This window comes from Pezoporus occidentalis, unplaced genomic scaffold, assembly GCF_034315485.1.
Source record: "Pezoporus occidentalis ecotype Australia unplaced genomic scaffold, CSIRO_AGI_Poc_V1 ctg118, whole genome shotgun sequence".
Lineage (NCBI taxonomy): Eukaryota > Metazoa > Chordata > Aves > Psittaciformes > Psittacidae > Pezoporus > Pezoporus occidentalis.
The window spans coordinates 1689016-1715173 of record NW_026912972.1 but is presented as its reverse complement, the minus strand read 5'-3'; the positions used below and the strand labels follow the sequence as shown (position 1 = coordinate 1715173).

Sequence of the window (26158 nt, the reverse complement as noted above, 5' to 3'; positions counted from 1 at the left end):
CTCTTCTTTCCCTTCTTCTCCTCTGCTATTTAAGTTGCCTTGTCAATCATATGCAGGACTTGGAACATACAATAACATTTCCTACTGGAGGATATACTTTTGACTCAGATGCGTGCCTCTAAGTTTCATTCCAATTACAAGTAACTGTAAGAATGTAGATGTTGAGAACTGTGCTGCTTTGAAAAGACACTTTTACAATGTTCTGATTTCTTTTCCTTGGGTTTAAAAGAAGAAAGTGGCTTAAAATAAGAGGTAGAACATCACACTGCTTTTATATAGCACCGCACAATCCCGTGCAATGATATGAAGGATGCTTAGTGTAGTTCACCTGTAAAATGTCCTTTTCATGGCATTTATTCATGTTAAGACTTCAAGGCCCTTATTTTGCCTCCTGTCTTGTGCAGTTCTCTACGTTTTATGCTAGGTGAATGGAGGAGGGAAAGCACAATAAATTGCTGTCAAGGGAGGAGTGTTTCCTGTTCACTGGCACTAATAGAGGTGCAGTGCATTAAAGGTGAGAACTTTAGTCCTATAAGTAGTCCTTCATCTCACATAAAAGGGGAAGCCTACAACTCTGGGCATGCAAGCATGGAGAGGAAAGGCAGGCAGCTCAGCTGCTGAGCATGTGTGTGTGAGTTCAACTGCTAATATGTGCTTGAAGTTGTCCATGGTGTGTCGCAGATTGTGTCTTTAGTGGGTACTAAAGCTTAATCACTAGGCTTGAGCTATTCTTTGAAAGGCAGGAAATGAAAGTCTTGGGTGTTTTTCAAAGCAGGCAGTGCTGAAGTCCATCAGGCTTCTTTTTCACAAGGCAAATCCATCTGTTTGATGAGTGGCTGCTTTGGAGTCTGATCCTCACATGATTTCAGAGGAATTCAGATTTGAATTGTTGTGATCATTCTGTGAGAGGGCTGGAAAAACCAAACCTCATTCAATGGCCCTAATGAAGCCAACCATGATCACTCTAGACATGGATGCATCTCTTTAAGAGATCAGTTATTGTCCAACACACAAAGGCATTGTTCATCACTTCCATATTCAGGATATTCTATAGCAAACAGTAATGCTTTCTATGGACAGAGTTAGGAGCAGACAGCTGGGAATTCTGGACTTTATGTATAATGTATTTCCCTGTCTCTTTCTATGTCCAATACCTGTGACTTCAAAGGTATGTGTAGGAAGACAACATAATGCACTTCTCAAACATGATGTGCATTACTCCACATGAAAGCGAAAATAAGTGCCCTTGCTGACTTCTCCAAGCACTCAGGTTTATGTCCTGAAGCATGACATCTCATTTTCCTTCCTACTAGCATATGAAAGAACGCTAGTCCTTGAACTTGCCCTCACTAGCACAAGTAACCCCTTTGACTTTAATGAATACTTCTGCATGTACTGTTCTACACACTTGAATAAGATTTTTCAGGTTAGGCCATTAATTTGCATAGCTCCAATTATCCAGTCTCTGATCTCCTGTAAAAATGGATGCACAAATTATCCTGATGTTCTGCATTAAGGTATTTCTCAGTTCTGATGGAGGCATTTATTCTCTCCTGTGCAGAGCAATGTAATTATCTGAACCTCAAATCATATGTTTGCTCTGCCAAGAAAAGCGCGTTGGTTATGCTTTAGTGCTGACCTTTAGAAATGATTGTGCTCATGTCTTAGAGGGTTGCTTCCAGCACCACTTAATTTACCTTGTAACGGCCAACGTAGGTTTGTATTTTAAGCTTAAATCACTGAGCTTTGCTTTCTGTGTGTGTCTTCAGCTGAGTGTCCCCAACCACAGGAAGGAACTTGGAACAGTTCCCTTCTTTCCAGTGGTTTAGTTTGTTAAAAAGAGAAGTGGTGAGGGCCATGTGATTGCAGCACAGAACTTCATTGAGACTCTGCTGTTACCATTGAATCATTGGGAAAGAGAATGTGAATGAGTTAGCCAGATAAATGAAGCCCCGTATGATCTAGGAGGACATCTACATGGGGTTCTTTTGGGTAACAAATGTTATAGGATCATCACATCCCAGTCTGGTTTGGGTTGGAAGGGACCTTAAAGCTCACCCAGTTCCAACCCCCTGCCACAGGCAGGGACACCTTCCACTAGAGCAGGCTGCTCCAAGCCCCTGTGTCCAACCTGGCCTTGAACACTGCCAGGGATGGGGCAGCCACAGCTTCTCCGGGCACACTGTGCCTCAGCAGATATCAAAATGGGTGATGTCCCCTGAAGAAGACTTTCCTTGAAGAACAAGTTAACATGAAATGAGGTTACTGCAGACCTTGCACTGGTTTAAATGAACTTAGACTGCAGAGTTCTTTGGTATAACCAGCCTTACCTTTGGGCTATAGCTTCTCCCCAGGTGACAATTACAGTGCCCAGCAGCTCCTAATGAAGTTTGATGCCGTGAATCAAATGTGGGAGAGCTCTACAGAGCTTTGCAGCATGATCTTGTTTAACTGAACTTTGGCGAACCCAACAGCAGTGGGTTAGCCAACAGTGCCAGTGCTCTGTTCTCTTCCTAGAACTGAATGTGGTTTGGGGTACTTTTCCCCTTGCACTCTCACCTACAGGGAAGTGAGGAGCTGTCAGATACCTCCCCTAAGGCTGAATACCTGCAAGTGTCAATGCCAGGGTTTGCCTCCATGGGGAAAGCCAAATTCTTCAGTGGCAGAACATGCCTGCACTCAGTCCCAAGGAGTGATTGCAGCTGGAGCCAAGCTTGGGTACATGCCGCAGCACAGCACTTGGCTCCAGGCTGTGTGTCCATGTCTGTTCTCCAAGTCTGGTTTCTTACAAGCCCCTTTGAACTCACTGCATTTGGAATTGTGCTGTTTATTGGTTGCTGTGCCATTGCAGATCAGCTCTGGTGGGTTCACATTCCCTGCCACAGCATAGGTGTGCTCAACTGGGATTTCAAAGGACGCTACTGTTTGCTGTTACAGAACCTTTAGCACTGGGATCTGGGAATATCTCCTGCTTTCACTGCTAATTCGAAGGCCTTGGATTCTTACCAAGACCTTTGGGTGCTGAGGCACTGGCACAGGGTGCCCAGAGAAGCTGTGGCTGCCCCATCCCTGGCAGTGTTCAAGGCCAGGTTGGACACAGGGGCTTGGAGCAGCCTGCTCTAGTGGAAGGTGTCCCTGCCCGTGGCAGGGGTTGGAACTGGGTGAGCTTTAAGGTCCCTTCCAGCACAAACCGTTCCATGATCCTATGATAATTTAAACATTTGGAATGTCTTGTTTGCTTGAGTGAACATAAAAAAACCAGGTCTTTTGTCACGGGGCCTGCACAGTTGTGGAGGACCTGGAACGTTGCTATGAAATCCTAACTCCCCTTCCAAAAATGTATCTGGGCAACTCTGGAGCATGAATCCAAGTTTCTTATGCTGTTGTCATGCCATAAATACTTGATAATGCAAGGGGATTTAGCTGCCTGACTCCCACATTCAAATGAAACAACACTGCTAAATACCTACATATTGTGCTGAGTAATTATGCCCAAGTGTGTGCTAATAGCCCTAATTAGTGTGTTGTCAAATAATGTTGATGCAAAGACTTCAGCACAAACTATGTAATGAGGCATAATGCCTGCCAATGACTTGCTCCTTCTGGTTTTTAATCGCAAGTCTTAGAGTCATTCTTCCCTGTGAGGGTGCTGAGGCACTGGCACAGGGTGCCCAGAGAAGCTGTGGCTGCCCCATCCCTGGCAGCGTTCAAGGCCAGGTTGGACACAGGGGCTTGGTGCAACCTGCTCTAGTGGAAGGTGTCCCTGCCTGTGGCAGGGGCTGGAGCTGGATGAGCTTTAAGGTCCCTTCCAGCACAAACCAATCTGGAATTCTGTGGTTTTAGCAGCAACATTAAGTACCCTCACAGAGAAGTTGCAGCTCAGTCCCCTCCTAGATCATGTTCCTATACCAGCACCCCTGTACTTATAGTGATGCTTTCAGTTGTCACCTCCTTCTGTCACTCACAGCTTCAGCCTGCAGAGATGTTGGTAACTAATTTCTTTTCCATAGCTGGTGAAGGTTTCCACACAATGCCAGCATTGCAGGTTTGGGGTTGTCTTGGCTTTTAATTCCTTAGAGCTTGGTTGCTCCTGGAAAAATAGAGTCTTTGTCTAGAAGTGTTCAGTTGAATAGAAAGAAAAAAGAGCAGGTTTTGTTCCATCTAGGGCAAATTCTTTATATATCTATTTTAACTGAGAGCAATTTTGTCACCTCTGCTGCAGGCCTTGTATATGACACCTTGATGCTGAAACACCAGTGTACCTGTGGAAACACCAACAGCCACCCAGAGCACGCGGGGCGCATCCAGAGCATCTGGTCCCGGCTGCAGGAGACGGGTCTTCGCGGCAAGTGTGAGGTCAGTAAAATACCAACCAAAGGGGATGAGGTGGTTGGGGGGAGGCTGGGAAAACAGAGAGTTTGGATTTGTCTGGCTGATCCAGCTGCTGGATTATGAGCATTTGTGGGGGGCTGATTTCTGGTCCGGATGGTTTGTACCACGCCTGGTGCTCAGGCTGTTGACTGCTCGCTGGATGTGCAAACTTTACACTGCATCCTGGATTGATGTTTTTATAGCTCCTGCTCTTGGCAGTGTTTTGCCATATGTGGCCTAAATTTAATCCATTCCTCGATGACTGCTTATGCTTGTGTCTGTGTGTATGTCAGGAGTACTTTGCTAGCGAGCTGACTGTTCCTGGAACATTGGGGAATGCTCTTGCCCGATGATGCCATGAAGCTGCTTCTGTGATTTTCAGTCCTATTTTGGTCTGAAAATATTTCCAGTCCTGCAATTTCAGTCCTGGAATTCCCAACCAAGTGTTTGCATTTTGGAGCAACCAAATAGAAGAGCAAAATATGAAGCGACTGTGCTAATTGTTATCACTCCAGTCATAATAGTAGAAGCTGTGGAGCAATAAGTGTGTATTTCTGTGGTTTAATAACTTTATTAATACTCTTTGGTATGTAATGGTCGACCTATAGTAAAGCTACTGTAAAAAGAATGAGAGTGGAGCACTATCACATCAGGAGGGGTTAAATGAATTGATGTATTTTAAGAGCAAGGCGAACATAAAGTTTAGATACTAAAATACAAGGATTAATGACTAATAATCGTGATTAATGACTATTAATATTGATAACTAAAAGCGGTGGTCATAAATTAATGGTAGTGTGTAATCATTGATTCTTTGAGCATCTGAAGGGCCTGAAGCACGCAGTATGTTTGAGCTATGGCTGGGAGTATTCCCTGAGCAACCAGAAAAGGCTTCCACTGGGTGGCAGCACTGCCCCTGGCTAAAGTTCCCCCAAGCCCTGCAGACAGCAAGGAAGAACCTGAAACCCGTTTCTGTCTATGGAGGCACTTTTCAATGGATTTAGGGATTGTTATTTGGGACACACAAAAGGAAAACACACCCCACCGCTGCCTAACTTCTCTGTTCAGGAGCAGTGCGAGTTGCCTGGTCTCTTAAATGTGTGTTGTAGATGTTGTCTGATGTGCGAATTCTTCACTGTGTGATCCCAGGCAACTGTTATTTGCCTTAACTTTGGGTAGTGCTCCAGCTGGAGTTGTTCCTGACGTTCGCCTGCTTCCCACCCATGTTTCTCTTCTGCTTGTTGCTGGCATTCAGCCTTATTTGTCAGAAAATAAGTGATAAAACCATAGAACCCCAGACTAGTTTGGCTTGGAAAAGACCTTAAGCACATCCAGTTCCAGCCCCCTGCCACAGGCAGGGATACCTCACACAGTGACGTTATCTTTTCTGCCTTAATTCCTGGGTCGTCTTCTCTCCGCCTTCCCTCAAGGTCAAACCTGCCATCTCAGGTTAACTAGCTGCTCTAAAAGCACTCATTTCTCTCTCTAGTTAGCTTTTCCTTTATACCCACGATCTCCTACTCCAGCCTTACTTAACTGTATTAATTTCGTTCTTTAACCTTTCTCTGTTTCTCCTTCTCCTTTCTACCTCCACGCTTCATTCTTTTGGTCTTGATTTTCTTCTTCTTCTTTCTCTTTTCCTCACTTTCTGCTGTTCTTGACCCATGTCATTCTTTTCCATGTTTGCAAAGCCTTTTGGTCACTTCCCTGCCCTTCAGAGGCTTTCTGAAGCTTCTCAGCTGGAACCTCTCTACCAGCAGGCAGAGAGGACAATATAGGTTTTTTCTTCAGTGAAGATTATCTCCACATCAGACACACTTGCATGGCAAGGGGACAGCTTTTAGACACAAGTGATCTCTGCTGCTGGGTTTAGAGCATGAGCGTGAGCTGTTGGCAGTGCCTGGGACCAAGGATTTGCCGCAAAGACAAGAATGCTGTAGACTGGACATGTAGAAAGTCTGAGTTGACAGGCTGAAAGAGCTAGGCTGGTTCAGATGAAAAGGCTCCTTAAGGGGAGACCTTAGAGCAGCTCCAGTGCCTAAAGGGGCTACAGTAAACCTGGAGAGGGGCTTTGGACAAGGCCCTGTAGGGACAGGACAAGGGGAATGGCTTTAACCTGTCTGGGATTCTGTGAAAGTTTAATTCTGTGGGACATACTCCATTACGTGACCAATTTAAAAGGAATTTTGAAGTCTGACCTATTAATTGTGACTACACTGAATAATTCTATTACTTTTTCAATTCCCTCTTGCCTATGCAAAGCTCCATGCAGGACAGCATGAGCTGTGCCTGCTATCCCTACCCACAGTAGTGTGCATGTGGTGTGTGAACTTAACAGAGGTCTTTATATGAGGAGAGTGACACTTCCCTACCAATGCAGCCTGCTAGGTATCTACATTGGGTTTTATGGGTTAGAACTGCTCCATCTGCATAACAGCCCTACTGGCACTTGGAAAGAGGTGAGCATCTTCAGTGTTAATAGTAGGTCTGCAGCAATGAGCAGCAACACCTGGATTCTAACACTCAGAACTTTGCCAAGCTGAACACTGATGTGTTTGCTGAGCTGCTGTTTCATTCTGTGTTCTGTCCTTTGCTGGATTTCTGACAGACACATCTTCACTGTCGCAGGACCTTTGCCCTGTGCCTCAGATGTGAAGAGTCACTTAAGTAAACCCAAGGGCCTTATGTGAAAATTGTGATTTATGTTGTTTCATCCATTCCTTGCAATTCATATTTGTAAAAGGACAATTTGAACTCTGTCATTTCCTTATTGTCACGTTTCCCCTTCCTTCCTTAGCAGCCGTTTGCTGTGATCCATGCACTGGTATAGCTCGATTCTCTTGGTTGCAAGTAGTTGCTTGGCACAGATTAAAAGCATAGGAAATAATCCCATACACACAGTGTGGGATCAGATGAGTCTCCCCTGGATCCCTCTCATCTTAACAGCTCTTGTTTCCCCTATGACTGCATGCTGGAAAGAAAGCCCAGCTCTGCTTTCTCATGCAAGCTCCAGCAGTTCTGGGTGTCTTTTCTCCTGGGAATGTTCTTTTGGTGTCTCTGTTGCCAGATTTATGGTGTGATGGGTAAGAGTCTGGCAGAGTCGCACGAGCTTAAAGATGTCCCTTTGGAGAGAAAGCAGTTGTCCGAAGTTGGTGACAGCTGTGGTTTAGGGTATTGCTTGTTTAATTAAGTTCGATTTAATCAAGTAGCTTTATAAAACACAGCAATTACTCTGGTGGACGTTCAGAGTTTCAAAGCAACAATTCTTGAGGCAATCTCCATTGAAGACTCTGCCTCCCAAATGCAGACCTGCACTTGTGGTGTACTAGGATCCTCCCACCAGCATCAAAAGCAGGAGGAAATCTGTAGGGTTTGCTGGGTTTTGGATGTCACCAAATCCCCAGGCTCCTCAACCAGGATGGGGAAGAACAAGATCTTCAACTGGGGTCCATCTCCAAGCACTGGCAGCAATGCTGTGTTGTTTAAAGGTTTCCCATCAGAAGTGTGTATGAGGTGGTGGCAATGGGAAGTCAAGTCTCTGGAGAGAAGCTTGTAGCTGTTTTCATGGCCTTTTGTGGCTTTTGGAGGGCCACAGATGGGACAAGATGTGGCTTGTGGTCACTTGAGGTTAGGCAAACGGGAGTGTGTAATATGGAGTAAGCAAGCTCCAAAGGCAATGCAAAGCCTCAAAGGTAAGAATATCAAGACTTAAGAGCTCTTAGAAAACAAGGAACTGCTCAAATTAGGAGCACGGGGGGCAGGCTGAACTGTAGACTGAGGTACAAGTCATGATGGGTGTGGGAACAGGAGTGAGGAATATGTTCTCTGTATATATGTTCTCCATATATGTTCTCCAACTTTATTCGGGGGGGGGGGGTGTGTTAATTCATTTTCCAGATCTCTTGTGTTAGAGCCAAGGACAAAGTTTGTGGCTCATGAGGTGGGAGATGAGAAAGGTGCAAAAGCCTCTCAAGCACCATCATTTCTAACCAGACAGGGTTTGCTTTGCTGTTTGTGATACATAGCTTTGGTTCAGTAAGTAGTAGCTTTATCTTTGCATATGTTTTACTTGCAGCACTGAAGGAAGTTCTCCATCCACTCCCAGTTCCTATTTGGTTATGGGTGTCACGTGCCGGAGAGGATGGCATTGAGAACCCTCCTAAAGAGGATGGATGTCTTGGTAGGGCCACCTCCTTTAAACAGGACCTGGGGAGCTGAAGCTGTTTGTGTCCATGGAAGTGCTGGCATCTTACTGGGACAGGCTGTAGTTCTCCTGGTGCCTTCACATAACACCAAGGCATACAGAATGCTATTTCTGTACATCCCCTAAATGTAGGAGCTGAAAATGGGTCAGTACATCTTGTTCAAAGGAACAGAGTTGGCATGCAGGTTAGAGGGAAGCTGTAAAAGCCTCTAAGGGGGTGATTGAGGCAGGCTTATCATGGACAAAAAAAGAAGACAGGAAGAAAGTTCCCGAGGGATTTAATTTGCCAGGTATTTCTATCCCTTCTTGGATCTAGGGTTTTTGTGGTTATTGCCTCTTTAATGGGATGCTGCAGTTTTGCCTCATCACTGACCTCAGGAAGCCTAGGTAGTGGAGCAGAGCATAGAGGGAAGGAAAGAGGAAGTGGAGAGCAGGAATGCCACAATGGAGGAGCAAAGTGCACGAGCATCCTGCTGGGCTTTGATTTCTGCTGTCTTATGCCTCAGACAGGTTTGCACCAGCTCTCAGGAGCAAGATGCTCTTGACCTTCTCTTCAGAACAAGTTTCCCATTTGAAAGCCTGTTCTTCAGAGGAGCGTGATTTCTTTTTCCCCCCATTTTTTTCCTTTAAGGCATCAGGTTTTGTTCTTATTAGAGCCTCAACTTCTCCAGGAAGGTGGAAGTCTGGCTTTGAGGCAGCCCAGGTGAAGGCAGTGAAGGAGGTACATGTGATCCTGCATGGATTGCATGGATATGAGCTGCACAGCAGGATACTCAGTCCTGAGACTTATGTTTTGGGTGACCCTCAGACCTCTGTAAGAGGCTTTCAGAGCCTTCCAGCATTCTGCTGTTAACTAGTTATATTTTGTTGTTTGTTTGATCCAGAGGAGGCCACGGAGATGCTGCAAGGGCTGGAGCAGCTCTGCTCTGGAGCCAGGCTGAGAGAGCTGGGCTGGTTCAGCCTGGAGAAGAGAAGGTTCCTTAAGGGGAGACCTTAGAGCAGCTCCAGTGCCTAAAGGGGCTGCAGGAAACCTGGAGAGGGGCTTTGGACAAGGGCCTGTAGGGACAGGACAAGGGGAATGGCTTTAACCTGCCAGAACAGGGGAGATTGAGATGAGCTCTTAGGTAGAAGCTCTTCCCTGTGAGGGTGCTGAGGCGCTGGCACAGGGTGCCCAGAGACGCTGTGGCTGCCCCATCCCTGGCAGTGTTGAAGGCCAGGTTGGACACAGGGGCTTGGAGCAACCTGCTCTAGTGGAAGGTGTCCCTGCCCGTGGCAGGGGTTTGGAACTGGTTGAGCTTTCTATGTAAAAAGATGGCTTTCTATGTAAAGCTAATATTTTGAATAAGGGACTAAACCAAAATCTGCCTTACAATCAATTTTTCCACATAAGAACCCATTTTAGCTCTTTGCTGGCTGTCTTTATGATTTCCTAAGGAAAAAGTTCTTTAATGAGAGTTATCAGTGATTTCATCACTCCTTTTCTTTCCTCTTTCAGTGCATTCGTGGAAGGAAAGCAACTCTAGAAGAGCTGCAGACAGTCCACTCTGAAGCCCATACACTGCTGTACGGCACAAACCCTCTGAACAGACAGAAACTGGACAGCAAGAAACTTCTAGGTATTGCCTCCTTCCTCACCTCTAGCATTCACACTGCTGTAGCCCTGTTGGGCACTGACTTGGTGATAGCAGTATGAATGCATCCCCAGGCAGTTCCCAAAAGAATCCTTCCCATCTCCATTCAATGTCTGCTCAAGAGCAGTACAAGAAACACCTCCCTTTCTTCAGGTAGATATCTGAACCCTGATAGCCAAAACTTTGATGCTTCAAAACCTAAAAGGAGGTTTCCCTTGAGGAGGAAAGGTGATTCAGATGTTTTCTTTTATGCTTGGACACTCTTCTCTGCATGTTAGAAAGTTGCCCATTGCTAGGTAGGAACTGGTACACCATAGTAGGGACCTGCAGCACCAACCAGCTGCATAGACATCAACAAAAGGCTGTCATTTTCTATAGATAAACAGCAAGAATAATAGGGGGCTCTTAGTCTTGCATTTGATTTGGCTTAAGATTGTTTATCCCTTTCTCTGGACACTATCTCTTCCTGAAGCAGGGCTGCATCTGTCATAAAATACAGGCATTTTCCGTGCAGAAAACATAGGGAATGGTTGTTCAGATAACCAGCACCCCCCAGCAACCAAACCACGTTGATTCCAACACCTCACCTCTGTGGAGTCATCATTATCTCCCTTTGTTCCTTTGTGATAAGCTTGAGGGGCAGTTTGGGAAGTTCTTATGTGAGGGTCAGCAAAAAGACACTTCTGGAACCTCGAAGCTGAGGAAGTTTATTTTTGGGATTAGCTTGACTTTGGACAATATAAAAAGAGGATTAACTTGATGGCCTGCAGGAAGGAGTAGTCACAGCAAAAGAGCTGGAAAGATTTTGCAGTGTATTCAGTATGTACATTGGATCCCCGAAGAGGAAAGCTATTAGCCTGTTGGTTAAACATGGAATTAGCACTGTATTTATAGCTAATTTGCCACCTCTTTAAAATCCAGAGAAACAAAAAGTAGATACATCTGGCTGAAAAACTGCACAATTCATATGTAAAGTTTAAAGCATTTATGCTTTCATATCCTTGATAGTGTAAAACTCTAATAAGAAGGTCAGGTCCCCAGGATCTCCAGTAGAAAGGGCTTTCCAGTAGCTCTTAGCTGAGCTTAGACCTTGTTTCCCAAACCCACTTGGCAGCATTTTAGCCTTGAGCTGCTAGCAGTAGGACTCACTGCCAGTTCACATGACCGTCTTTACCCAGACAGTGATGGAATGCTTCTTACCACTGCCCAGTTGTCCTGTTGCACACTGAGCTGTGCATGGGCCACACTGACACTTGCATTGAGCACAGAGCTTGCAGGGAGAGCACACAACTTCACACCATTCAGTTTGGCTGACAGGCAACGAGGCAGAAGAAGTTGATGGCTTGAAAGACAACCAACATTAAGGCTTTGAGAAAAACAGAGACAATCTGGAGGGCTCATTCTGCATCTGTAAGAGGTTTCACATCACTTTCTGGGCTTGCAGATGAGCAAGTCATCCTCCAAATTCTGCAGAGTTATAAACTGGATCCTGAAACAAGAACATGCTGTCTCATGTCCATCACCACCCTACGTGTATGATTTGTACATGTGCCTGGCTGAGACGTGTGCACAGCACCCAGGGAGAAGTTCTGCTTTGGAAGTAGGGTAGGAAGGGTGATGCTGGCCCTAAAACCAGTTTGTTAACTTGATGACTTCCACAGTGCTGGAACTGAGCAAGGGGAACAGCCAGTGATGTGCTGGGGAAACCTCCCTGAGCAAAGGTGAGCAAGCCTGCAAGCAGCCGCTTCTTCAGCCTGTTGAGAGTTTTAAGAGGCTTTTAAATTTACAAGCCAGCTTTCCAGTGTTCTTTTAAATACATTAGAGGTTAAATGTGTGGCAGGTTTGAAGTCTGAGGACCAAAGCTTTGTGTGAGGCTCACATATGCAAATAGAAGTTTGTTAGACCTGAGTGCCTTGACATATGTACCACTCTGGTGGCTGACTCCATGTAAACTGGTGGCATGACTCCATGTTTGCCTTTGATATGTCTATAAGGAAAAAAAAAGCATGAGAGACCTCAGCCTAAAAGGAAGAGCTTGTAAAGCTAGGGGATGTTTCTTCTTAAGCTTCAGCAAATGCAAAGGGGGATGTCTCTTCATCCAGCAGCTCTTTAGGAGAAAGCAGGAAGGGAATAGATAGGTCGGGGGCTTCAGAATTGTAAACTGGCTTCCTTGTGGCTCTGCTGATTCCTTTTACTGCTGCACTTGTCCTGTAGCTCCCTACTTCTGAGTCTTACTCCTTTCTCAAAGAGAAAAGTCTATAGAAGAGACTTTCAACAGAAGCCCAGCACTGATGTTGAAGTTACTTTCCCCTAAATGGGCCCTGAGCATCACGAAGATGTTTATTGGCTGGATTTGAACATGGTGGCCTTCAAGGCAGCTTGCGCAGCTCTACCCCTGGAAGTGTTGCTAAAGCCTTTGCAAGTCTGAGGATGGAAAATAGGAATCCATCTCTCATTTGGCAGTGTAAAGCTTTGGAACCTGTTGAACAAGTTTAAACTTGGGCAAATAAGGCTGCTTTTAATTTGGAGAGAGCAATCAGAAATTGTTTTCAAGAAGATAAATATCGAAGTAATGGCTGGATTAGCAGTGAAGGATGTGACAGGAGGTCCGAGGCAGGATGATCTAAGAACTTTCATGTGGATCTAATCAGAGAGTGAATCTTGCTGTGCACTCAGATTAATAATACACATGCATTCACTCTGCTGTCAGTCACAGGGGGTAATGTATGTGTCTGCAATGCGTTTGACACCAGCATGGTCCTTGGCGGCGTCTGTCTGCTGTCATGTCTAATTCATGCTCTACAGAACTGGTACTTAGCATTTAAGGGAATTGATTCTTTCATGTCATATAGACATGACCAGCACAAGAACCTGATTTGGTGAGAGAAAAATCCAATTCAACCAATTTATTTCACCATTAACTTTAAATAGGTCTCAAGTCAATGAAATTCGGGCAGTGTATTCCACATCTTTTACAGTGTCTGCACGCACAGATTTCCTTCTCCCTCTTTGCCTGGGATGTGTAGGCAAGTGCACAAGTCGTACATGGAGGTTGGTGATGGATGTGAGACAGTATGTGCTTGTTTCAGTGACCGGTTTGTAAACCATGGAGGGTGATTTGCACATCTGCAAGTGATGTGAAAATTGTTACAGATGCAAAATGAGCCCTCCAGATTTTCTCTGTTTTTCTCCCAAGTTTTAGTGTTGGTTTTACTCTTAGTTGGAACACGTTTGCTTTGCTTTACCACTGGTTTATTTTCTTGTCTTCCTCTTCCCTGTGCTCCAAAGTCTCCTAGGAACAGCTGATGACAAATAATGAGGGTGGGTTTATGATTTCCTGTCCTCTTTCAGTTGAAAGAAGTTAAAATGTTCATGCTGAGCAGTCGTTGGTAGCATCTCAATCATTTATAGGCAGCATGACTGCTTGAGACGTAAGACAGCACACAAACCTTGCATAAAAAGCAGTGATTTATAGAAGGCTTTTATACTGGGAAGGCTTTTAAATAAGCCCAAGTGTGTACATTGTGTATGGATGCATTGCAGTGGGTTGGCTGTGTGCTTCCTGAGAACTGTGTTTGGAAAGTTTGCAGCATTGCCGTCAAATTGGGGCAAAATGTGGTGAACTTTGACTTCTTGACTTACAGGGTCCCTTTTTTGGTTGTTTTCCTACAGGTTCTCTAACATCGATGTTTGTCAGGCTTCCTTGCGGTGGTGTCGGGGTGAGTCCTCTCTTTAATGTGTAAATAACGTCCTGTTTGTTCTCCCCAGTCCCATTGGTACCAAAACTCCTTGCTTTGCATTCCAGCCAGTGGGTAATTGCAACCAGATGTCACCCATAAACAGGGTCTGCCTGGGGTGCGGGGTTGCAGCGACAGCCTCACGTGCCTTTCTTCAAAAGCAGCATGAAGATGTTGGAGCTATTTTGGAGCACTGAAGTGTGTGTGACATTCGTAGGCATGTTTTGTCTCTGGCTTTTAGGAGAAGAAACCTCATTTCCCAGGCAGTCATGTTTAATGGCTTAGAGGTTACTAGATTTGAAGGCAACCTTTACATCCAAAAATGCTTTCGGCATAGAATGCAGGATGTGCTTTTCATGCTGCTCGTGCCGTGTAGGTGTTTCATCTTCAGTATTTGTACTTCAGAGCTGCCTGCCTCCTCCTGCAGGTGGAAAACATATTAAGCAAATAGTGATATTGAAGGACAGTATTGGGGAAGTGCCTGTAAATAGCAATTTGCTGCGTTTGGGTCTGGGCTACATTACTGTCCTCGAATGTAATGTCTCGCAGGTTATGTAGCACAAGGGTATTGCAGGCTTCAATGTTTGGCATCTACCTCCAGGACAATCACATGTGGATTCGGAAGGAGGTGACTAAAATATCCCTCCATTCATCACAGCAGAGCTAAACATCAGTTTTGATGTGTCAAGAGTCTATCTAATAAAGCAACTTTCTCATTGTTTGTTCCCATAAGGCTGAAAACCCCCAATGCCATGCAAATACTTTATGTCAAAGGTTTATGTTGTTGTTCTTTGAAGCCTGAAAGCTTGAAAGTTTCCCTTTCAAGTCAGACTTTCTGCTCTAAAGTTTCTGTGCAGGGTGACAGTGGAGAAAATCCCAGAGAGCAGGAAGGGGAAAGAATGAAAAGAGACAATAAAAGCCATTGTATTTGAAACCTCGCAGTGGTGGTTCTCAGGCATAATTGTAGCTCGTGAGTTGAATTTGGAGGTCTGGATTCTGTTATGGAAATGAAACAAAATTGTTTTCTTCCTGAGTCTTTGCAAAATCGCTGCTTTGAAAATTATCCCGTCAAAAAAGGAGGGGGAATAGAAAAGAAAAGCCCAAAACAAGAATAATCGGCATTTATTCCTACCGCCACGCGGGGAGAGATTTCATTCTGTATTGTAAATATGCTGCAGCCTCCTAATTCATGGCAAATTTTTGGCTGGAGTTTCAAAGGGTTGCATTTACTCTGCCCTGCAGTCAGGCATGCCATTCAAAGCAAAAATTATCATTTGCAAATGAAGGCTGAAGGGTAACAAGTCGAGACAGTGCCTGAGCCTAGCGCGGGCCCACAAGTCTTGCATTAAATCCCAAATCAAGGCAGGAAACGCCATGGTGCTGGTATTATTGATAGGCTCCTAAGGAAGATAGAGTTTGCAGTTAACTTGCTGGTTAAATATTCAATATTCACTATTAAATAAGCCATTTGCTGTCTTTTGTCCAGTGCTTTAGCAGTCTTAGCGGATAATTCACATGTTTTCTATGTAAAGCTTTTTAAACCCAGTAATTTACTAATAATAATAGAATGGCTTGGGTTGGAAAGGACCTTAAATCTCATCCAGTTCCAACTCCTGCCACAGGCAGGGACACCTTCCACTAGAGCAGGTTGCTCCAGGCCCCTGTGTCTGACTTGGCCTTGAACACTGCCAGAGATAGAGCATTTACCACTTCTCTGGGCACCCTTGCCAGTGCCTCAGCACCCTCACAGGGAAGAACTTCTGCCTTAGATCTGACCTGAACTTCCCCTGTTTCAGTGTGAACCCATCACCCCTTGTCCTGTCATTGCAGTCCCTGATGAAGAGTCCTTCTCTGCATCCTTGTAGCCCCCTTCAGACATTGGAAGCTGCTCTGAGGTCTCCACGCAGCTTCTCTTCTCCAGGCTGAAGAGCCCCAATGTTCTCAGCCTGTCTCCATACAGGAGCTGCTCCAGGCCCTGAGCATCCTCGTGGCCTCAGCTGTGTGATAGTCAGATTTATTCATTAAAATGGCTTTCTGTTGCTCTGCTTGGATTTCCTTCCCCAGTTACCTCAGTGACTGTGTACTGGTGCTGCTTTCATGGTTGGTGCAGGAAAACATCATCTTCACTGGTATGGGGATAAATATTATACTATAAATATTTAGATATTATATATGATATAAGTATTATACAATATTATCTATAGTATATAATATATACATCTGAGCTGTATATTTGTAGGGAAAATGAGGCTATGATACCAAACCATTGGCTAGAGCATAGTGTGCTTCACTTTTCTACATCCTGTGGATGGGTTGGAGCATAGACCATCTCCTTTGGGGTCAAAGATCCATGCAGTGAGCTCATGGAGTCCTTTCCATCCTGTTTTATACTGTCTTTCAGAGTGTGAGATGAGTCAAGAAAGTGGGCTGAGCGGTGTGGTGTGGTTACTGAAGAAGCAGAGGGAAAGCTGTAGCCTTTGTTAGCATGCCAGTACTGTGAGACAAGCTGCTCTTGATTTGATTTGCTATGGGAACCTGTTGGAAGCAGCCCTGTAGTGGGAACTTAGTGCAGCCATAGAGCACGCCTTGCAGGAGCAGCTGAAAACCACGTTTCTTTCTGCACCAAAGATGGGTTTGAGACAAATATAATTTCTTCTTTTTTTGAGGAAATCAGAAAAGGGAATTTAAATGAATCAGAGCCGAGGGTAAAGCATCAGTTAGGAAGAATTTTAGTGGAAGAGGAGGTGTCACGTAAATGTGAGAAGTTTCAGCATGTGAATGCTGCTGGGAGCTAAAGTGCTTGTTGTGGTGTAATGCAATGATTTCAAATTGTTCTAGCGAGAGAGTTTAACTGGTGTTTTTCTGCTGTTGCTTGCCAGGCCCTTTTCAGGCTGCAAGGTGGCCAGATAGCTTTTCTATATGGCTGGGTTTTTATATGGTGATGGAGTTTTATTTAGAGATTGCCATGTTAGCAGACCATTACTCATTGCTAAGCAGTCATCAGTCCCTGTTTTCTCTTCTGCTTCAAAGCTGAGAAGGTTGTGGAGAGGCAACCCTGGTGCTGAGAGAAGTTTGAGTAGGATCCAGTCGCTTTGTGGTGGTGATTGTTTCCTGGTAGTGAAGGAGCATGAGGTCTAAGTGATGATCAGAGCATCTTTAGGACATGAGCTTGACCACAAATGGTTTGCAGCCTGGGTTTGAAGAAGAAATTTATTTCTTCCCTGTGAGGGTGCTGAGGCACTGACACAGGGTGCCCAGAGGGGCTGTGGCTGCCCCATCCCTGGCAGTGTTGTCATAAGTAAGTAAGTGTCCTTTGCTGGTGTTATTAAGCAAATGCTGATGGTCATCAAAGCAAAAGCTGCCTGCAAAGAAATAAGGGTGATGTTATGTTAATGAGAACCTAAATAGTGATGTAGCACATGAAATTCGGTGTTGGACACAAAATAATGCCTGTGGGTAGGAGAAGGACTGGCCTGGAGCAGATAAAAGCTCAATGATTGCTTTGTAATTCAGGAGCTGAAAGTGTCAGATAATATTATGGTCTGGAAAGCTTGAAAGCAGGTTCTTTTCCTGCAAACAATTAAACACAGTTGTCTTACTTAGGGACTTTTATGTAGATTAAAAGAATAGATGGATCTGAAAGGCAGTGGAGGGCAGTTTGTGGGGAAGAAGCCCATGAAGAGCTGTTAAGAGCCAGGATGAAGTCCTGAGTTCTTACCAGCCAGCAAGGCAAAACAACTTAAAGAGAGTGAAGGAGCAAGAAAAAGTTTAGAGCAAATTGCTTCATCACACAGCACCTTTCAATCTCTCTCTTTAAAAACGAAGTCACGGTGGCTTCAAGTCTATGAGAAAAAGGGTAAATTTGTTCCCTGGTGCTTGGAAACTCTTCGTCAATTCTTTCTCCTCACTGGTTTCCTTAATACAAGTGAAGCCTTGACATTGCTGTAGCTGACACTGCCAAACCTCCTCCCATCTGTAGGCTTCTGATCATAGCAAGAATGGGAATAAAGCACAGAAGCACTTATCTCAACAGATGTGAGCTCTGATTTAAGCAACAGTAATTTATTCCTACTGTTCCTCAGCAGCACCTGCAAGTGCACTGCTTGGGACATTACCTTAGCTTCTCTGCAGCACATGCTCTTTCCTTAATGTATGGCTTACGTGCACCATTACCTAATCCAGGATAATTAGAAGAAGATTTTTGGGCAAGGAGTTCAAGCTTTGAAAAGCAGATTTGCATCCAACTTCTTGAAAACACTCAAAAGACTTGATGTTATGGTAGCTAATAACTTAGTTTTGTGTGAATATTTTCCTCTTCCATGGAATGGAAATGAGAAGAAACTAATTAGCCAGTCTTAAAAGAACAAAATAGGAATGTGGTTATTTATTCAGTGCTTAGGAGCAGGAGGAGATGTGGTTAGGTAAAGACAACTCACTGGCAGCACAGATAATGTGCGCTGCTGTTGCCTCAGCGTGATGATAGAGAGTAATGAGGGAAGAGAACAACTCCTTTGCTTCTCTTAGCTTCAAACACTGCAGAGCAGCACTACAACTTGTCTCTACCTGTCCCTAGGCTTAATTTCTTATCTGCATAGCTCTTCAGCTGAAGAAATAATGAAACATTTTATAAGACGCTCATTTCACTTTGAAGGAGCTGCACATGAGTGTATAGAAGGGTATGCAGTGGGAGTAGGAACCTCATCATGTATATTAATGAAGACTTCCAGTTTATAAGGAAGGACAAAGTCTTTTGGTTTTCACCTTGAAGCATCTTAGGCATTGCTCATAGGAGAGAGCCTGTGTCAAGCTGTTGACCCTTCCTGTTCTGCATTCCCTCATCATTTGCTAATAATGGTACATGCTGTGAATGTTAAGAGCCTCCGGCAGGTCCCAGGCACTGAATTCCCTCTCCCCACCTTTAAAGGAGCCTTCTCTTATGGGCTTATAAACAGAAAGAGCAGCTTCTGTATTAGAATGAGCAAGGCATTATTATTCTCAAGGAGTGTGCTGACCAGGACAACTGCTCCTCATCCAGTAGCAGCAGATGTGGAAGACTCAGTATCTCTGACATAGTTGTATCCTCCAGCTTAGGAATAAAAAGAGGGATATACGCTGTTGGATCCACACACGGCAAGAAATATGCTTCCCCTTTCTGTAAAGTCCTTCCAGATGGTAAGCCTTGATGTGCAGTCCCAGCAACAACTCCTGTGATGGCAGCTACATCAAAGAGCTCATAGGCAGGGAAAGCCAAATAGCGTCTCGCCTGTAATGAACTTCAGAGTTCAGGAATGATGGAGGGGTCAACAGCATCCTGTGCACCAAACAGCAGCAGCTTCAGAGCTGGAGAGCAGTCCAGCTCAGGGCCACATTAATAACATTTTCCACCATGGCAGAGTCTGCCCCCCCCCCTGCTGTGGAGCGCTGATGGCTTCAGCGGGACTGTTCAAACACTTACAGCCTCACAGATGATGAAGTGCTGCCTTGGAGGAGGGCCCAGTGGTCTCCAGACATCTATTCCAGGGGAGGTGGCTGGGTGTTAAATCCTTATCTTGGAGATGCTTGCATGCAGGATGGGGCAGTGGAGAGCTTGCGGGTAGCAGTGGACATCTCTGTGTTGGGAGCTGAGTGTGGGGGCATGGCAGAGCCATTGGCTTCTGGATCACAGGTGGAGTGCTTTTGTCCAAGTACTTCATTTCTTTCTGGCCCTTTAAACCCACCCTGTGTTGCCCTCCGTTAAACCAGGTTTGGTGCCTGGTTTCTGCAGGTATCAAAGGGCCTGAACATAGCAGTGCTTGTCTCAGGCACTGGTGACTTCTGCATGCTTTATAAAGTGGAAGGCTGGCACAAACTGAAGTCTGAGGAGATCCAAGGGTCTGTTGGTCTCCTACGTAAAGCCATGCTTTGGACATGTGAATTGTGGTGTTCTGTTTCTATTCCTCTGGTACCTCACAGTGAATGAGGATAGCCCTCAGCAATTCTGCATCCATGGAAGGGGCCTGATACTTGCTGTAGCCAGGCAAAAGCTACCGGTGTCCTGCAGCACTTTCTTTCAAGACCAAGATGAGTTAGATATGCTTAAAGATGGGTTAGATATGCTCAAAGATGGGCTAGGTAAGTTCAGAGGTGGGTTAGATACTCTCAAAAATGGGTTAGATAGTCCCAAAAATGGGTTAGATACTCTCATAGCACAGATAGTCACTGTAGGGCTTTTCCACCAATGCAGTGGCTTTCCTCAGTCTGAGACAGTACATATATTGGCAGCACAGAGATGGCTTTCTGGTGTCCTTCAAATACTTTCTCGGTTTACTGTGACTTCAAAAGCATCCTCAGGGCAGATGCTGCCAGAAGCCATCCCTGATAACAGACCTGGGACTGTTTCCACTGGCTTTAACACAGCTGTGAAGGAGGTGGGAACAGTCTCCTATGGGGCATCTCCAGTGAGTAGACTGGATGCCAGACAAAACAAATCATCTCTTTCTTACCTTCTCTGTTGACATTGTTTCCATAAATAAGCTCAACAGCTTATTATCTGCAGACTTACCTTGTTGGGATGAATGGTGTAAAAGCCAATGCTTGTCACTTTTTGTTGAAACTAGGACATGATCTCATAGAATAATGACCTGGGGATGTCAACAGAATGCCTTGCATTGCCTCTGGCCTGTTTTGCATGTTTTTGGAGGGGAAACCATAGAGGACTGTGGTCTTGTCAAGTATGGAGCATGGAAGTAGATGTCTGTAGTCAGCAGCTCGATGGTGAAGGTCTGTTAGCTTTGATGAGACAGGGTTGAAAGGATGGCTCCCCAGGGAAGCTGCTGGCAGCATAACTTTATCCTGGCAGTCCTGCAGTCCTGGGCAGGCATCTTTTAAACATCCACTATTAAACATCCTTTTTATTGTGTGTGTTTTATTGTATAGAATCATTGAATGATTTTGTAAACCTTTTTATTTCATCTGGGTTTAGTTTCCTTCAGCAATTAAAAAAGAAATATTTATACAGTGGTGTTGGTAGGAGTTACTGGTTGGAGACACCTGCAGCTTTACAGTGCTGGAGATGCTGAGCTTGCTCCTCTGTTACAGCATTGACCCTTTAGCATTGTAGAGCTGTTGGAAATGATCATCTCTCGAGTGCCATTTGGTTGCATGGACACACAGTAGTGGTGATGTTACGCTCATGAGTGGGGTCCAGCCCTGGTACTGCCTACACCAGTCCTGCAACCTAATGCATTTAAATTTAATGTGTTTAATGCATTTATGCATTCAGTACAGAAGAAGAACTTTATAAACTGTGGGTCTCTGTTTCCTGGTTGTCCTTGTTGCTCCTTAATGTGTTTCCTGTGTGTCTCCCTTAGGTTGACAGTGACACCATTTGGAATGAAGTTCACTCGTCTGGTGCCGCTCGCCTGGCCGTGGGCTGTGTCATTGAGCTCGTTTCCAAAGTAGCCACAGGAGAACTGAAGGTTGGTATGAAAATAACACTTGGCTTTGATATAGGCTCTGTACAGGACTCTGCTCAGGGCTGTGATATGCAGGAGGTCCAGTTAGCTTCATTTTAATGGCACCATCTGGCTTTAGTCATAAAAATCCTGAGGATATCAGCAAGTGAACAACAGGCTCCTGGAAAATGTTCTTATGCGCTGATTAAGAGTAAGAAAGAAACCAGAGCACAAAAGAAATCACTATTCCGGCATTATCTGAGGGTCTTGTTGTTGCCTTCAACCAGCCCCTTTGCTGTTTCAGTGACCTCATGAAGACTTTCTCTTTCCCTTGAATAAAAGGAAATGCTGCACCAACCAGTTTCTGTACCATTCATGTGGATGTTTTTCCCTCCAAAACGAGGGAGAGTGAGAAAACTATCAAGAACAACTGCATAGTTCCAAAGCAGACCTAATGCTTCCACTCTTGGTGCTCTAAGCCTTCCTTTCTGTCTCTTCTTCGTTATGTTTCATGTGTAGAATGGATTTGCTGTTGTTCGGCCTCCGGGTCACCACGCAGAAGAGAGCACACCCATGTAAGTATGCATACGTGCTTCAGTGTTTGTCTGCTGTGGGAGCTGCAGCTGGAAATAAGGGAGTTGGTTAGGTTTTCATTCCAGAATGTCTTGCTTATTGGTATGTAAGACACTTTTATAGTCAAAGCTCCCAGTGATTCTCTGGAAGCGGGCAAGATCCTGCTTAGTGATTTCGGGTGGATATTTTTGAGCCAGAATCAGCACTAGAGTCATGCTTTGAAAAAAGAACTGATGCTTTTATTTGCTTTAACCTCTTGAATTGTTTTATATTCAGTGTTGATGGCTTGTCCGATGTGAAGAAAACAAGGGTACCCAAGTAACAGTGGTAATAGCAAATATAACTGTGTCGTGTGGTCACAACACTGAATTCAGAGTAGGAAGGCTTCACATAGCAAAAGCTCAAGTTGACCATCTTGCATATGTTTACTATAGCAGGGCTTTTGCCATCAGACTGTTCTCAAATCAAGGTCCTGTGTATAAATCATGTTGGCTTTGTGTATCTGGCTTAACATGTGATGAAGTTCCATGTTTTGGGTGCTTCAGCACTCTTTGGTGGGAGATGCGTGCTTGCTGTTGAGTTCTTCTTGACCCAGTATTGAGCACTTCTATCTTCCAGGGAGGAAAGAGTTGAGAGCAGAAGAAATCTCTTCCAAATGTGTTATATCGAGATGATAGATGCACTGGGACCAAGGGCATGTAGAATTAACACCTCTCCTTTCCCTCTCATCACCTCCAGGGGGTTCTGCTATTTTAACTCCGTGGCAATCGCAGCCAAGCTGCTCCAGCAAAGACTGAACGTTAGCAAAATCCTCATAGTGGACTGGGTGAGTAAATGCCTGTTTCTACCCTCCAGGGAAGCAGGTGGATATTGTTCTGGGGTTTTTATCTTGCAAGGGCAACCCTGGCTTTATCAGGCAGGGAAAAACAACCGTTGCCTATGGTCTGCAAGCCAAAATCTGGGGTTTTTCCAAGTTTGGGGCTTTTTTTCATCTAAGTGTTTTAATAAAAGAAAAATTCCATACTTTTGAAAATAAAATTGTAATTAATAATTACTTTCCTAAACAAGCCCATAACGCAGTCTCTAGGATGGGTAATAGCAAAGCATGCTGCATTATGGTTATTTATTAATGAAGATTTTGACCCAAAGTGTTATGATCCATCCCAGCTTTCTCTTCAAGATGTGAGGACCAGCTACTGAGAGGGACAGGCTGTCTGGCATGACTTGACATGGATCTGGGTGGTCTCAGTGTCCTGCCTCTAGGCCAGGCAGTTAAAAGTGATCTCTGCATTGGAATGAGATGTATTTATATGGCTGTGAAGGCATTTGAGTTGCTAGGTATCAGCCATGAGTTTTTATGATATTGCCACGTATCTCCCACGGGCTAGACCCACAAGTTAAGATGAATGCCTTTGGCTTTTTGACTTACTGGGTGGACATCCTTTTCCTCACTTCCCACCAACTGGTTTTCATGTCAGGAAGGGGCATTTTGAAGACCTATCTTGTTACAGACCACATTTCTGTGCCAAGTAGAAATGCAATATTGGATCCAGGTAATAGGTTTGTGTTGTTTAACCTTGTTGGGCCCAACACAAGTTTGCTGGGCACTTGTATCAGTGGTTGCCCCACAGACTCATTAAAGATGCAAACTTGGGGTAACTCATGAAGCATCTCTCCACCCCCCAAGACGGATATGAATCCAGTTCTCTCCATCCAAGTAAATTGAGCCTATCCTCAGTTTTGATACACATTTAAGATTGTGTTTACCCCAATTTTTCCCATGTGTTAAACAAGGAGTGTAACCTGAAGCCAGCTGTGCAAAGCAGGTTACTCTCATTTCCAATCAGCTGCTTCAGCTATAAGAGAGAAGCACAGAAAATGAAGCACAGCAGCAAAGAAAACCCCTCTGAATCCCAAGTTTGGTGGCTTTAATCTGCATATTGACTAAGTACTAACCTCCTTCATATAATGCAATCTCTGTCCCTGAAGGATGTTCACCACGGGAATGGTACTCAGCAAGCTTTCTACAATGATCCTAATGTTCTTTATATTTCACTACATCGCTATGATGATGGGAACTTCTTTCCAGGCAGTGGTGCTCCCGATGAGGTAAGAGCATGGATTGGCATAGCATCCATCTGTCTTTAATAGGACTGGCTATGGGCTGTGACTCAGGTGCCTCCTAGCATCTTCAGGAGGCTCTGCCAGGCTCCTGCCACCGCTCCCGTGCTCATGCTTGTTAGTGCCCCTTTGGGAATGTATCTCTTGGGTTTGTGTGTTTGGTGCCTTCTTGTCCAAGTCCTAACAGCCGTGAATGGTGGGATTTGAGCACTGGTCACTTAGGCTACTGGGCCAATTCCATCAGTTCCTGGTGGCATCCTCACAGCCCGCAGCGGAAGGGCTGGGCCAGTGAAGTTGGGAGGCCTTTCTCCTTGAGCTCTAGATGAATGCTCCTACATCCATCGCATCTTTCCTTTCCCTCTAGGTTCGCAGGAGATACTGACCTTCCAGAGTGATTTTAGCAAAGAGAAATGATATGAAATACTTAGTTTTGGATACTCTGAGGCACACCAGGTTACATCTGAAAACTAGAGTTCTGGCCCTGTCAGTTCTATGTTTTCCAATTCAGCAAACATCCATGTTTCCATTTTGATCCCTAAAGGAACTCAAACGTAACATGGTGATCTTAAAAGTGTTTTCCAACCTAGTTGATTCTATGATACTGCTTCATTCCCTTGTTTGTGGACTGCTGTTATAGTGAATAAACAGCAGTCCTTTGCAGCAGGCTTAATTTCTGCTTCAGGATATGCAAAAGACCTACTTTTTGGCTGACCTTTTAATGCTCTTGTAATCTGTCTTACAAAACACCTACTGTCATAAAAGAAACACACGACTACACCATCCATTCCAGATTTAACCATTTATAGTATTTTTAATATGTCATTCTAGACCAAATGAAGCCAAGACTACAAACCAAATTCAGTTAAAGCAGCAGATGGCTAAATAAGCCACTGTGGATGGGTGAATCCCCTGGGGTTTTTGTACCAGTGGTGTTTGCACCAATACAAGGGAGAATGTGCACTAACAGCCCTGGAGCTTTATCTAGCCTGAATCAATACCTGTGTATTGTAGAACACCTTAATTTTTGGTTTTCAGTTTAAATTCTGTTTTCATATGCAGAGATGTAAAAACCAACCCCACAGAACACAAGCAGGGTGTGTAGGAGCTCAGGGCCCCATGCTCAGGCTGCTGCAAGGTCCCCGCTTGATGAAGGGACGGATTACTTTGGGGTTTCGATGTGGATAGGGAAAGCATGGCCCTGCTTCTTGGCAAACAAATTCCTAGAAACCCCTCATTTATGTGTTCAGTTTTTCCCTTTCTCAGGTATTTTCAGTCAGTGCAGACAGGGATCTCTGCAGGACATGCAAGGATGGGGATGTATGGACATTCACCACCCCGATGGCCCTCAAGCAGTGAGAATCTCTGTCAGTCATGTTTTTCCCCAGCAGAGGGGGAGCTCACTCTGGTTAAAACTGGGTTTCCCCCCACCCCGCCTTGCAACTGCAATGAAAGACAGAATATGCTTCTGGATGAAGCTCAAAAAGGTATTGCATGTAACACATTCTCCTGCAGAGAAGGAAGAGGAGGCAGTTGATGATAAAGTGGGTTTTGGATGAGCAGGTCCACAACTCCTATAAAGACCAGAGCATGGAGGAGCTTTATTTTCACTCATGGTTTTGGGGAGCAGGTTGCTTTAGAGGGAAATATTAAGCTCACTGCTGCCAAGCTATTTAATCAACTGGAAGGATATTAAGACAGCTTCCATATTTGTAATTCAGAGTGCAATCTCCCTTTTTCAGGTTGGCACAGGAGCCGGAGTTGGTTTCAATGTTAACATGGCCTTTACTGGTGGCCTCGATCCACCGATGGGAGACACAGAATACTTAACAGCTTTCAGGTAATATTGAAGTTTTCCTCTTAGAAACTTACCGTTTTACCTAAATTGGGTTTCTTTTTCCTTGTACAGTCCTCCTTAATCTTGAGTTTCTTTCTTGCTAAGTTTAGAAATAAGAGATATATATCCAGTTACAGTTCCTTTTGGAGTACCAGCATAAAAATAAAGCTGAGTTAAGTAAATAGGCCATTTCTGGCCATAAGTGTGGCTGTGGCATTAAGGGGCTGACATACTTCCTGCTCAGCACTGATTAA

The 26158-nt window shown here is 44.6% G+C and overlaps 1 protein-coding gene across 11 annotated transcripts in view; it reads left to right on the top strand.

Annotated features, from left to right (window-relative positions):
* Nucleotides 1-26158, top strand: part of HDAC4 (histone deacetylase 4) — a 214773-nt gene that overhangs the window by 166099 nt on the left and 22516 nt on the right. For all 11 annotated transcript variants that reach the window (XM_062642742.1, XM_062642716.1, XM_062601716.1 and 8 more), the window contains 8 exons: nucleotides 4223-4356; nucleotides 10071-10191; nucleotides 13879-13925; nucleotides 21293-21400; nucleotides 21896-21951; nucleotides 22688-22775; nucleotides 23939-24058; nucleotides 25810-25907. In XM_062642742.1, coding sequence (XP_062498726.1) covers nucleotides 4223-4356; nucleotides 10071-10191; nucleotides 13879-13925; nucleotides 21293-21400; nucleotides 21896-21951; nucleotides 22688-22775; nucleotides 23939-24058; nucleotides 25810-25907 — 772 coding nt within the window. The remainder of the gene's footprint in view (nucleotides 1-4222; nucleotides 4357-10070; nucleotides 10192-13878; nucleotides 13926-21292; nucleotides 21401-21895; nucleotides 21952-22687; nucleotides 22776-23938; nucleotides 24059-25809; nucleotides 25908-26158) is intronic.